The following is a 12,758-nucleotide window of genomic DNA, read 5'->3' as shown; positions in this document are numbered from 1 at the left end:
GTTTATTTTTTCCTCTCGCTTGCACTTTTAACATGGAGGATTACATATCTAAAATAAAACTGTTTTCTAAACTGGACTTTCAATGGAAGCAGGAGGTAATAAAGGAAGATCTCCATCGAGACAGGGAGACTTTTAAAACTGAAGAAAGATAAAGAAGACTTCTATAAACAAGTTATCGATGCCTTTGATCAGAAGGAGCTGTGCATGGACTTCATTTATAAGTAAATGTAAGACCATAATAACGTTTTTTTTATTAAATGTGCTTTTTATGATGGTATCCTTACATCACACTCAAATTTATAAGCGCAGGTCTAAATTTACCACATGCCTTTGGTAAGCGACGGAGTTAGAAGAGGTTTTAAATTAATTAGCGCCCCGGCGGCAATTCGAGGAAATACAGTATGTTGTGTTACGGTGTGGATGTTCTCCCGAAATGTGTTTGTCATTATTGTTTGGTGTGGCTTCACAGTGTGGCGCATACTTGTAACAGTGTTAAAGTTGTTTATGTGACCTGTATGGCTGTTGACCAGGTATGCCTTGTATTCACTTGCGTGTGTGTGTGTATATAAACGCCGCATACATTGCGTGACTGACACGCTGTTCAAATAGGGGAAAAGCAGAAGTGACGACAGGTTGTGGAGGACACTAAAGGCACGCCCCCCCAATATTTGTCCGGTTGGAAATGGGGAGAAATTGGGGAGAATGGTTGCCCCGGGAGATTTTTGGGAGGGGCACTGAAATTGGGGAGTCTCAAGCGTGTGGGAGGATTGTTGAAACAAAATTGATTGTTGAAAGGTCGGAATCAGTTGAAAGTGAAGTTAATTATATTTATAAAGCGCTTTTCTCGAGAGACTCAAAGCGCTTTACATCGTGAAACCCAATATCTATGTTACATTTAAACCAGTGTGGGTGGCACTGGGAGCAGGTGGGTAAAGTGTCTTGCCCAAGGACACGACGGCAGTGACTAGGATGGCGGAAGCGGGAATCGAACCTACAACCCTTGAGTTGCTGACACGGCCGCTCTACCAACCGAGCTATGATGGGCATTGTATTACCAAGAATATGTAGATTACATGCAAGCTGATATCATCCAAAACCGATCAGGAAACTACTAGGGGTGTCCCGATACCAATATGTTGGTACCGGTACCAAAATATATTTAGATGCTAATCTAAAATATTGTTTTTATTGGAACAAAAATGTTAGTGTACATGAAACTTATGTTTATTATTGTCATTTAGTCCTTAAATAAAATGTTGAACATACTAGACAACTTGTCTTTTAGTAGGAAGTAAACAAACAAAGACTCCTAATTAGTCTGCAGTAACATATTGTGTCATTTATACACCTATTATTTTGTACACATTATGAGGGGACAAACTGTAAAAAATGTTTTATTAATGCACTTGTTCATTTACTGTTAATATCTGCTTATTTTCTGTTTTAACATGTTCTATCTACACTTCTGTTAAAATGTAATAATCACTTATTCTTCTCTTCTTTGATACTTGACATTAGTTTTGGATGATACCACACATTTAGGTATCGATCTGATACCAAGTAGTTACAGGATCATACATTGGTCATATTCAAAGTCCTCATGTGTCCAGGGACATATTTACTGACTTTATAAACATATGAATTTTTTTTAAATGAAAGGAGATGTGATGCCCAAAAATACCGATGTAATTATAGTGGTATCGACTCGATACGCTCCTGTACTTGGTATCATTACAGTGGATGTCAGGTGTGGATCCACCCATGACGTTTGTTTACAATGTGACGCCCGCTGAGCTATTGTATCCTCCTACGAAGCATGTTTAGCTATTCCTCGTCCTCCAGTGATAATGTTACGTGTAAGAAACGTACTTACTTTGTCCCCATGGAGGCGAGGATTAGTGATTTAGAAGTAGTTAAAACACTGTGGATGGAGGTTAGCTGCTAGCTAGCCAACCAATGTCTTAAAGCAGCTCTTCCTGAGGGTGTTTGTGTTATAACTTCACCTTTATCTTGACTTTTTACACCAAAATGCATCCTTTCTTCCTTTTCTGTCTACACACTGTGTCTGCTTGTAAGTACTCAGTGTGTGCGCGCTGCCGAACATGCTCCTCTGCTCGTAAAACCAGCAATGTCATGACGACGATGGGGGGCAGGGTACTGACGTCGATAGATATCTATATTTAAGAGTTATTTCTTTCTATAGTCATATTTGAAATAGCTAGTGTTTTCCATTTGTACTCTTTCTATTTTTTAATCTCATGTCCATGGTACACTGCTAGTTAACCTTGGCTTTAGGAATGTGAGGAGTAGCAATACTCCCTTCTTATCTCATCCTGTTCCCAGCTAAGGAGAACAATAGACATGTGTATTCGTTCTAGGGACATATTGAAAAAGACAAAACGTCTGTAACGTTTTCAGATCAACTTGGCGACGCGATTTGAATGTGTTTTTTTAGGTTGGTCTCCCCAGAGCTTTGGAATAAATTGCAAAATACCTATTCTGTTCAGAGTGATCATTTAAACTCAGCTTATGTGTCATCAAAAGAACTTAGGAATGACCAGTAATTTAAATTCCCTTGGAGGAACATCTGGTCCAAACGCAACAGTACCAGTACTTTTTAGAGGCAGTATAGTACCGAATATGATTCATTAGTATCGCAGTACCATACTAGTATTCGTATACTGTACAACCCTAAGCGCTCGTGTTAAGTGTACTTGGTTTGAATGCACTTAAGTGTGCTAACTGAGACACAGCCTTGGGCTACAAAAATGCGACGCTCACTTGACTAAATGTCGGCGGAGGCTCTTTCTTGGTTTCCACGGCGACCGGCGGCACCAGGCTGCGGGCGTGAACCACGGCTGGTTTGTGGGCCACGTTGATCACCTGAAGGCAGAGTACAGTACGGGTCACCCTGGCGCGGTTCCTTCCCCAACCCCGGACGGCGGTACCTTCACCAAAGCCGTCTTCTGGACCGCCGGCGCCGTCACGTGGATCACCGTCACCTTCTCCTTGCTCTGACCGGCAGCCGCCGTGGACGCCTGGAGATTGAGAAAAAAAGCGTGGATGACCCGACCCACCCCAGCGTCCCGACGCACACCTGCGGGGTCAGGGATCCTGCGGCCTGGCTGCTCCTCACTCCCTGCTGAGCTCGCGCCAGGGCCTGCTGGGACATCAGCATCAGCTGACCACTGTCGCTGCGGATCAGCACCATGCCTGTCGACCCGTCAACGCACATTTTCACTTTCACTCCGCAGGACCGGAGAAATCAACAACACCCGAGGCTCACCCGGCGGGATCTGGAGGTTGGTGGGGAGCTGAGTCTGGACCGGCCGAGGGGCCACGGCCACCGGCGGCCCCGCCGACTTCGGCACGGTTATGACCATGGTCCTGCCCTGAGTGGTGCCGGCCTGGCCCAGAGGCGCTTTGCCCAAATAGTTAGTGCCGACCACGCCCTTGGAGACCTTGGTCACCACCATGACGGCGGCGGGGGACGTTTGCGGGGACAGAACTGAGGAGATGTTGGCTTGGTGGACGGGCCCAGTGGAGACAGCTGAAGAAGGTACGGGGCCACACTTGGCTGACGTCATCGTCCCAGTGGGTTCTTTACTTGTGGACATCATTATTTCCCAATTGAGATGGGATCTTGAGGGGCCCTTGAAAAATACTTGTATTACGTGCATGAGAATTATTTCAATTCACAGAAATATCACACTATTTGTGGGAGTTACTGTATTCTGAAATAGCGCTTATTTGCATTTTTATCGTAAATATTCCATACGGCGGGGCCAGATCCCCAGGCTTAGACAGTGACATCACTATTTTGAAATGTTCCTCAGCTAAAAAATATTGTAGCACAAGCGCATTTTACCGATAGAAAAAAATATACCAATGAAATGTAAGAATAAAATGTGTACAACTCAGGTAAAAATCTGAATATAATAAAAATGAGGATACATTTACCGACACATTGTCATTATGGGGTATTGTGTGTAGAATTTTGAGGCTACTGTAGAACTACTTCACATATCAGAAAAATGAACCGGAAGTGAATACAAATATTTGTTTTATCTAACAAAAAAAGTAAATCCAAACGCTGCTATTAATGTTGACAAATGTACAAGTTTGCCGACGCTTTATCAACATGTGCATAAAAATCTGCTCCCAACTACGAGTCGGTTCTCACCGTTCATTTTAAAAGAGCCGTTTAAACGACTGGAACCGTTCACGAACGTCACGTCTGTATTTCACATTTTTATCTATTTATTTAATAAAACAAATACATCCAAATGCTCCTATTTATGTTGACTGCTTTTCTAGTTTGTTGACGCTTTATCAGAATGTGCATAAAAATCGCCTCCCAACTACGAATCAGTTCTCATCACACAATTTAAAAATACCCCTTCACAAACGTCACATCTCTATTTCAGATTTTTTTCTATTTACTTAACAAAACAAGTAAATCCAAATGCTGTTTATGTTGACTGATTTTCTAGTTTGCCAATACTTTTTCAACATGTGCATAAAAATTGGCTCCCAACTACGAATCAGTTCTCATCTACGAATCAGTTCTCATACAATTTAAAAAGAGCCGTTCGCGAATGTCACATCTCTATTTCACATTTTTATCTACAAGTAAATCCAAATGCTGCTATTTATGTTGACTAATTTTGCAGTTTTCCGACGCTTGATCAGAATGTGCATAAAAATCGCCTCACAACTACGAATCGGTTCAATTTAAAACAGCCGTTCAAAAGACTCAAACCGTTCGTTAACATCACATCTCTATTTCACATTTTTATTTAAGACATGTAAATTTATGTTGACTAATTTTCTAGTTTTCCGACGCTTTATCAGAATGTGCATAAAAATCACCTCACAACTGCGAATCAATTCTCATCCTTCAGTTTAAAAGAGCCGTTCGTGAACGCCACATCTATTTCAGATTTGTATCTATTTACTTAATAAAATAAGTAAATCCAAAGGCTACTTATGTTGACTAATTTTCTAGTTTGCCAATGCTTTATCAGAATGTGCATGAAAATCGCCTCACAACTATGAATCGGTTCAATTTAAAAGAGCCGTCCAAAAGACTCAAACCATTCGCAAACGCCACATGTCTATTTCTAATGTTTATCTATTTAATAAAACAAGTAAATCCATATTCTGCTACTCATGGTGACTAAATTTCAAGTTTGCCGTTGCTTTATCAGAATGTACTTAAAAATTGCCTCAGAACTACGAATCGGTTAAATTTGAGAACTGTTCAAAAGACTCAAACCATTCGCGAACGTCACATCTTTATTTGAAATTTTTATCAATTTAAAAAAACAATGAAATCCAAATTCTGCTACTTCTGGTGACTATTTTCTAATTGGCCGCCGCTTTATCAGAATGTACTTAAAAATTGCCTCAGAACTACGAATCGGTTCAATTTAAGAGCCATTCAAAAGACTCAAACTATTCGCGAACGTCACATCTTTATTTCAAATTCTTATCTATTTAATAAAACAATGAAATCCAAATTCTGCTACTTATGGTGACTAATTTTCTAGTTTGCCGCCGCTTTATCAGAATGCACTTAAAAATCGCCTCAAAACTACGAATCGGTTCAAAAGACTCGCACCGTTCGCGAACGTCACATCTTTATTTCAAATTTTTATCTATTTAATAAAACAATGAAATCCAAATTCTGCTACTTATGGTGACTAATTTTCTAGTTTGCCGCCGCTTTATCAGAATGTACTTAAAAATCGCCTCAGAACTACGAATCGGTTCAATTTAAGAGCCGTTCAAAAGACTCAAACCATTCCCGAACGTCACATCTTTATTTCACATTTTTATTTATTAAAACAATAAAATCCAAATTCTGCTACTTATGGTGACTAGTTTTCTAGTTTGCCGCCGCTTTATCAGAATGTACTTAAAAATCCCCTCAGAACTATGAATCGGTTCAATTTTTTTAGAACCGTTCAAAAGACTCAAACCATTCGCGAACGTTACATCTTTATTTCAAATGTTTATCTATTTAATAAAACAATGAAATCCAAATTCTGCTACTTATGGTGACTAATTTTCTAGTTTGCCACCGCTTTATCAGAATGTACTTAAAAATCACCTGAGAACTACGAATCAGTTAAATTTAACAGCTGTTCAAAAGACTCAAACCATTCCCGAACGTCACATCTTTATTTCAAATTTTTATCTATTTAATAAAACAATGAAATCCATATTCTGCTACTTATGGTGACTAATTTTCTAGTTTGCCAATGCTTTATTAGAATGTACTTAAAAATCGCCTGAGAACTACGAATCGGTTCAATTTGAGAACTGTTCAAAAGACTCAAACCATTCGCGAACGTCACATCTTTATTTCAAATTTTTATTTAATAAAACAATGAAATCCAAATTCTGCTACTTATGGTAACTAGTTTTCTAGTTTGCTGCCGCTTTATCAGAATGTACTTATAAATCGCCTCAGAACTACGAATCAGTTCAATTTACCATGAATTGATTAACGTGGACCCCGACTTAAACAAGTTGAAAAACTTATTCGGGTGTTACCATTTAGTGGTCAATTGTACGGAATAAGTACTGTACTGTGCAATCTACTAATAAAAGTATCAATCAAATTTAAGAGCCGTTCAAAAGACTCAAACCATTCGCGAACGTCACATCTTTATTTCAAATTTTTATTTAATAAAACAATGAAATCCAAATTCTGCTTCTTATGGTGACTAATTTTCTAGTTTGCCGCCGCTTTATCAGAATGTACTTAAAAATCGCCTCAAGACTACGAATCGGTTCAATTTAAGAGCCGTTCAAAAGACTCAAACTATTCGCGAACGTCACATCTTTATTTCAAATTTTTATTTAATAAAACAATGAAATCCAAATTCTGCTTCTTATGGTGACTAATTTTCTAGTTTGCCGCCGCTTTATCAGAATGTACTTGAAAATCGCCTGAAAACTACGAATCGGTTCAATTTAAAAGAGCCGTTCAAAAGACTCGCACCGTTCACGAACGTCACATCTTTATTTCAAATTTTTTATCTATTTAATAAAACAATGAAATCCAAATTCTGCTACTTATGGTGACTAGTTTTCTAGTTTGCTGCCGCTTTATCAGAATGTACTTAAAAATCCCCTCAGAACTACGAATCGGTTCAATTTGAGAACTGTTCAAAAGACTCAAACCATTCGCGAACGTCACATCTTTATTTCAAATTCTTATCTATTTAATAAAACAATGAAATCCAAATTCTGCTACTTATGGTGACTAATTTTCTAGTTTGCCGCCGCTTTATCAGAATGTACTTAAAAATCGCCTCGACTATGAATCGGTTCAATTTAAGAGCCGTTCAAAAGACTCAAACTATTTGCGAACGTCACATCTTTATTTCACATTTGTATCTATTTAATAAAACAATGAAATCCAAATTCTGCTATTTATGGTGACTAATTTTCTAGTTTGCCGCCGCTTTATCAGAATGTACTTAAAAATCGCCTCGACTACGAATCGGTTTAATTTAAGAGCCGTTCAAAAGACTCAAACAATTCGCGAACGTCACATCTTTATTTCAAATTTTAATCTATTTAATAAAACAATGAAATCCAAATTCTGCTACTTATGGTAACTAGTTTTCTAGTTTGCTGCCGCTTTATCAGAATGTACTTAAAAATCGCCTGAAAACTACGAATCGGTTCAATTTAAAAGAGGCGTTCAAAAGACTCAAACCATTCGCGAATGTCACATCTTTATTTCAAATTTGTATCTATTTAATAAAACAATGAAATCCAAATTCTGCTACTTATGGTGACTTATTTTCTAGTTTTCCGCCGCTTAGAATGTACTTAAAAATCGCCTCGACTACGAATCGGTCCAATTTAAGAGCCGTTCAAAAAACTCAAACCATTCGCAAACGTCACATCTTTATTTCAAATTTTTATCTATTTAATAAAACAATGAAATCCAAATTCTGCTACTTATGGTGACTAGTATTCTAGTTTGCCACCGCTTTATCAGAATGTACTTAAAAATCGCCTCAGAACTACGAATCGGTTCAATTTAAGAGCCATTCAAAAGACTCAAACTATTCGCGAACGTCACATCTTTATTTCAAATTTTTATCCATTTAATAAAACAAGTAAATCCATATTCTGCTACTTATGGTGACTAATTTTCTAGTTTGCCAATGCTTTATTAGAATGTACTTAAAAATCGCCTGAAAACTACAAATCGGTTCAATTTAAAAGAGCCGTTCAAAAGACTCAAATCATTCGCGAACGTCACATCTTTATTTCACATTTTTATTTATTAAAACAATAAAATCCAAATTCTGCTACTTATGGTGACTAGTTTTCTAGTTTGCCGCCGCTTTATCAGAATGTACTTAAAAATCCCCTCAGAACTATGAATCGGTTCAATTTTTTTAGAACCGTTCAAAAGACTCAAACCATTCGCGAACGTCACATCTTTATTTCAAATTCTTATCTATTTAATAAAACAATGAAATCCAAATTCTGCTACTTATGGTGACTAATTTTCTAGTTTGCCGCCGCTTTATCAGAATGTACTTAAAAATCGCCTCGACTACGAATCGGTTCAATTTAAGAGCCATTCTAAAGACTCAAACTATTTGCGAACGTCACATCTTTATTTCAAATTTTTATCTATTTAATAAAACAATGAAATCCAAATTCTGCTATTTATGGTGACTCATTTTCTAGTTTGCCGCCGCTTTATCAGAATGTACTTAAAAATCGCCTGAAAACTACGAATCGGTTCAATTTAAAAGAGCCGTTCAAAAGACTCAAACCATTCGCGAATGTCACATCTTTATTTCAAATTTGTATCTATTTAATAAAACAATGAAATCCAAATTCTGCTACTTATGGTGACTTATTTTCTAGTTTTCCGCCGCTTAGAATGTACTTAAAAATCGCCTCGACTACGAATCGGTTCAATTTAAGAGCCGTTCAAAAAACTCAAACCATTCGCAAACGTCACATCTTTATTTCAAATTTTTATGCATTTAATAAAACAAGTAAATCCATATTCTGCTACATATGGTGACTAATTTTCTAGTTTGCCGCCGCTTTATCAGAATGTACTTAAAAATCGCCTCGACTACGAATCGGTTCAATTTAAGAGCCATTCTAAAGACTCAAACTATTTGCGAACGTCACATCTTTATTTCAAATTTTTATCTATTTAATAAAACAATGAAATCCAAATTCTGCTATTTATGGTGACTCATTTTCTAGTTTGCCGCCGCTTTATCAGAATGTACTTAAAAATCGCCTGAAAACTACGAATCGGTTCAATTTAAAAGAGCCGTTCAAAAGACTCAAACCATTCGCGAATGTCACATCTTTATTTCAAATTTGTATCTATTTAATAAAACAATGAAATCCAAATTCTGCTACTTATGGTGACTTATTTTCTAGTTTTCCGCCGCTTAGAATGTACTTAAAAATCGCCTCGACTACGAATCGGTTCAATTTAAGAGCCGTTCAAAAAACTCAAACCATTCGCAAACGTCACATCTTTATTTCAAATTTTTATGCATTTAATAAAACAAGTAAATCCATATTCTGCTACATATGGTGACTAATTTTCTAGTTTGCCAATGGCTTTATTAGAATGTACTTAAAAATCGCCTGAGAACTACGAATCGGTTCAATTTAAGAGCCGTTCAAAAGACTCAAACCATTCGCGAACGTCACATCTTTATTTCACATTTTTATTTATTAAAACAATAAAATCCAAATTCAGCTACTTATGGTGACTAGTTTTCTAGTTTGCCGCCGCTTTATCAGAATGTACTTTAAAATCGCCTCGACTACGAATCGGTTTAATTTAAGAGCCGTTCAAAAGACTCAAACCATTCCCGAACGTCACATCTTTATTTCACATTTTTATTTATTAAAACAATAAAATCCAAATTCAGCTACTTATGGTGACTAGTTTTCTAGTTTGCCGCCGCTTTATCAGAATGTACTTAAAAATCCCCTCAGAACTATGAATCGGTTAATTTTTTTTAGAACCGTTCAAAAGACTCAAACCATTCGCGAACGTCACATCTTTATTTCAAATTTTTATCTATTTAATAAAACAATGAAATCCAAATTCTGCTACTTATGGTGACTAATTTTCTAGTTTGCCAATGCTTTATTAGAATGTACTTAATCGCCTCAGAACTACGAATCGGTTCAATTTAAGAGCCGTTCAAAAGACTCAAACTATTCGCGAACGTTACATCTTTATTTCAAATTTTTATCCATTTAATAAAACAAGTAAATCCATATTCTGCTACGTAGGGTGACTAATTTTCTAGTTTGCCAATGCTTTATTAGAATGTACTTAAAAATCGCCTGAGAACTACGAATCGGTTCAATTTGAGAACTGTTCGAAAGACTCAAACCATTCGCGAACGTCACATCTTTATTTCAAATTTTTATCAATTTAATAAAACAATGAAATCCAAATTCTGCTACTTATGGTAACTAGTTTTCTAGTTTGCTGCCGCTTTATCAGAATGTACTTAAAAATCGCCTGAAAACTACGAATCGGTTCAATTTAAAAGAGCCGTTCAAAAGACTCAAACCATTTGCGAATGTCACATCTTTATTTCAAATTTGTATCTATTTAATAAAACAATGAAATCCAAATTCTGCTACTTATGGTGACTAGTTTTCTAGTTTGCCGCCGCTTTATCAGAATGTACTTAAAAATCGCCTCAAAACTACGAATCGGTTCAATTTAAGAGCCGTTCAAAAGACTCGGACCGTTCACAAACGTCACATCTTTATTTAAAATTTTTATCTATTTAATAAAACAATGAAATCCAAATTCTGCTACTTATGGTGACTAATTTTCTAGTTTGCCGCCGCTTTATCAGAATGTACTTAAAAATCGCCTCAGAACTACGAATCGGTTCAATTTAAGAGCCGTTCAAAAGACTCAAACCATTCCCGAACGTCACATCTTTATTTCACATTTTTATTTTATTAAAACAATAAAATCCAAATTCAGCTACTTATGGTGACTAGTTTTCTAGTTTGCCGCCGCTTTATCAGAATGTACTTAAAAATCCCCTCAGAACTTTGAATCGGTTAAATTTTTTTAGAACCGTTCAAAAGACTCAAACCATTCGCGAACGTCACATCTTTATTTCAAATTTTTATCTATTTAATAAAACAATGAAATCCAAATTCTGCTACTTATGGTGACTAATTTTCTAGTTTGCCAATGCTTTATTAGAATGTACTTAAAAATTGCCTCAGAACTACGAATCGGTTCAATTTAAGAGCAGTTCAAAAGACTCAAACTATTCGCGAACGTTACATCTTTATTTCAAATTTTTATCCATTTAATAAAACAAGTAAATCCATATTCTGCTACGTAGGGTGACTAATTTTCTAGTTTGCCAATGCTTTATTAGAATGTACTTAAAAATCGCCTGAGAACTACGAATCGGTTCAATTTGAGAACTGTTCGAAAGACTCAAACCATTCGCGAACGTCACATCTTTATTTCAAATTTTTATCAATTTAATAAAACAACGAAATCCAAATTCTGCTACTTATGGTAACTAGTTTTCTAGTTTGCTGCCGCTTTATCAGAATGTACTTAAAAATCGCCTGAAAACTACGAATCGGTTCAATTTAAAAGAGCCGTTCAAAAGACTCAAACCATTCGCGAATGTCACATCTTTATTTCAAATTTGTATCTATTTAATAAAACAATGAAATCCAAATTCTGCTACTTATGGTGACTTATTTTCTAGTTTTCCGCCGCTTAGAATGTACTTAAAAATCGCCTCGACTACGAATCGGTTCAATTTAAGAGCCGTTCAAAAAACTCAAACCATTCGCAAACGTCACATCTTTATTTCAAATTTTTATCCATTTAATAAAACAAGTAAATCCATATTCTGCTACATATGGTGACTAATTTTCTAGTTTGCCAATGGCTTTATTAGAATGTACTTAAAAATCGCCTGAGAACTACGAATCGGTTCAATTTAAGAGCCGTTCAAAAAACTCAAACCATTCGCGAACGTCACATCTTTATTTCAAATTTTTATCTATTTAATAAAACTATGAAATCCAAATTCTGTTACTTATGGTGGCTAGTTTTCTAGTTTGCCGCCGCTTTATCAGAATGTACTTAAAAATTGCCTCAGAACTTCGAATCGGTTCAATTTAAAAGAGCCGTTCAAAAGACTCGAACCGTTCGCAAACGTCACATTTCTATTTCCGAACGCAAGGTGACACAAAACCAATTAAAAGCCAAACTTTTCTGGCGGTATCCAACATAGAGGCGTCCATAAAAAAGGAGTATGGTTGAGAAAAGGCGGTACAAACTTACCTCGGCGTGGGCTTTAAGGCGGACTGAGTGCGGCTAAGCGGCCAACGCCAGCTAGCATGTGATGAAAGAGATGCTATATGTGGTCACAGGTGGTCGTGACGTCGCTCTTTAAGATGACTCAACAAGGGACAGCTGGATTATCAACAACACGACACTTGGAACTCAACTGGCGGAGTAAGTCATTAAAGTGAGGGCTTGAATTGCAGCGACTTTCCCACGAAACCGCCAAGTTAAATGTTAAGAGGACTTGTGTGTAAATTCCGTACTTCTCTCACGTTTCCTGAATGCAACCTGGTGATGCGTTCAGGTGCACACGGGAAAAAACAAAACAATTCTAGTTAATTTCATTGACTCGCTTGTTAAAATGACAAATGTCATTGTTTTT

At 36.8% G+C, this 12,758-nt stretch overlaps 1 protein-coding gene across 1 annotated transcript in view; it reads right to left on the bottom strand.

Annotated features, from left to right (window-relative positions):
* taf4b (TAF4B RNA polymerase II, TATA box binding protein (TBP)-associated factor) overlaps positions 1-12,758 on the bottom strand; it is a 21,705-nt gene extending 8,947 nt beyond the window's left edge. The window contains exons 1-5 of the mRNA XM_061888170.1: positions 12,374-12,758; positions 3,287-3,653; positions 3,098-3,213; positions 2,949-3,038; positions 2,782-2,883 (exon numbers count right to left, since the gene is read on the bottom strand). Coding sequence (XP_061744154.1) covers positions 2,782-2,883; positions 2,949-3,038; positions 3,098-3,213; positions 3,287-3,620 — 642 coding nt within the window. The 5' untranslated portion in view covers positions 3,621-3,653; positions 12,374-12,758. The remainder of the gene's footprint in view (positions 1-2,781; positions 2,884-2,948; positions 3,039-3,097; positions 3,214-3,286; positions 3,654-12,373) is intronic.

Source organism: Nerophis ophidion, linkage group LG26 (genome assembly GCF_033978795.1).
Source record: "Nerophis ophidion isolate RoL-2023_Sa linkage group LG26, RoL_Noph_v1.0, whole genome shotgun sequence".
Taxonomy (NCBI): domain Eukaryota; kingdom Metazoa; phylum Chordata; class Actinopteri; order Syngnathiformes; family Syngnathidae; genus Nerophis; species Nerophis ophidion.
Note: the sequence above shows the minus strand (reverse complement) of the source record. Positions and strands in the feature narration are given on the sequence as shown.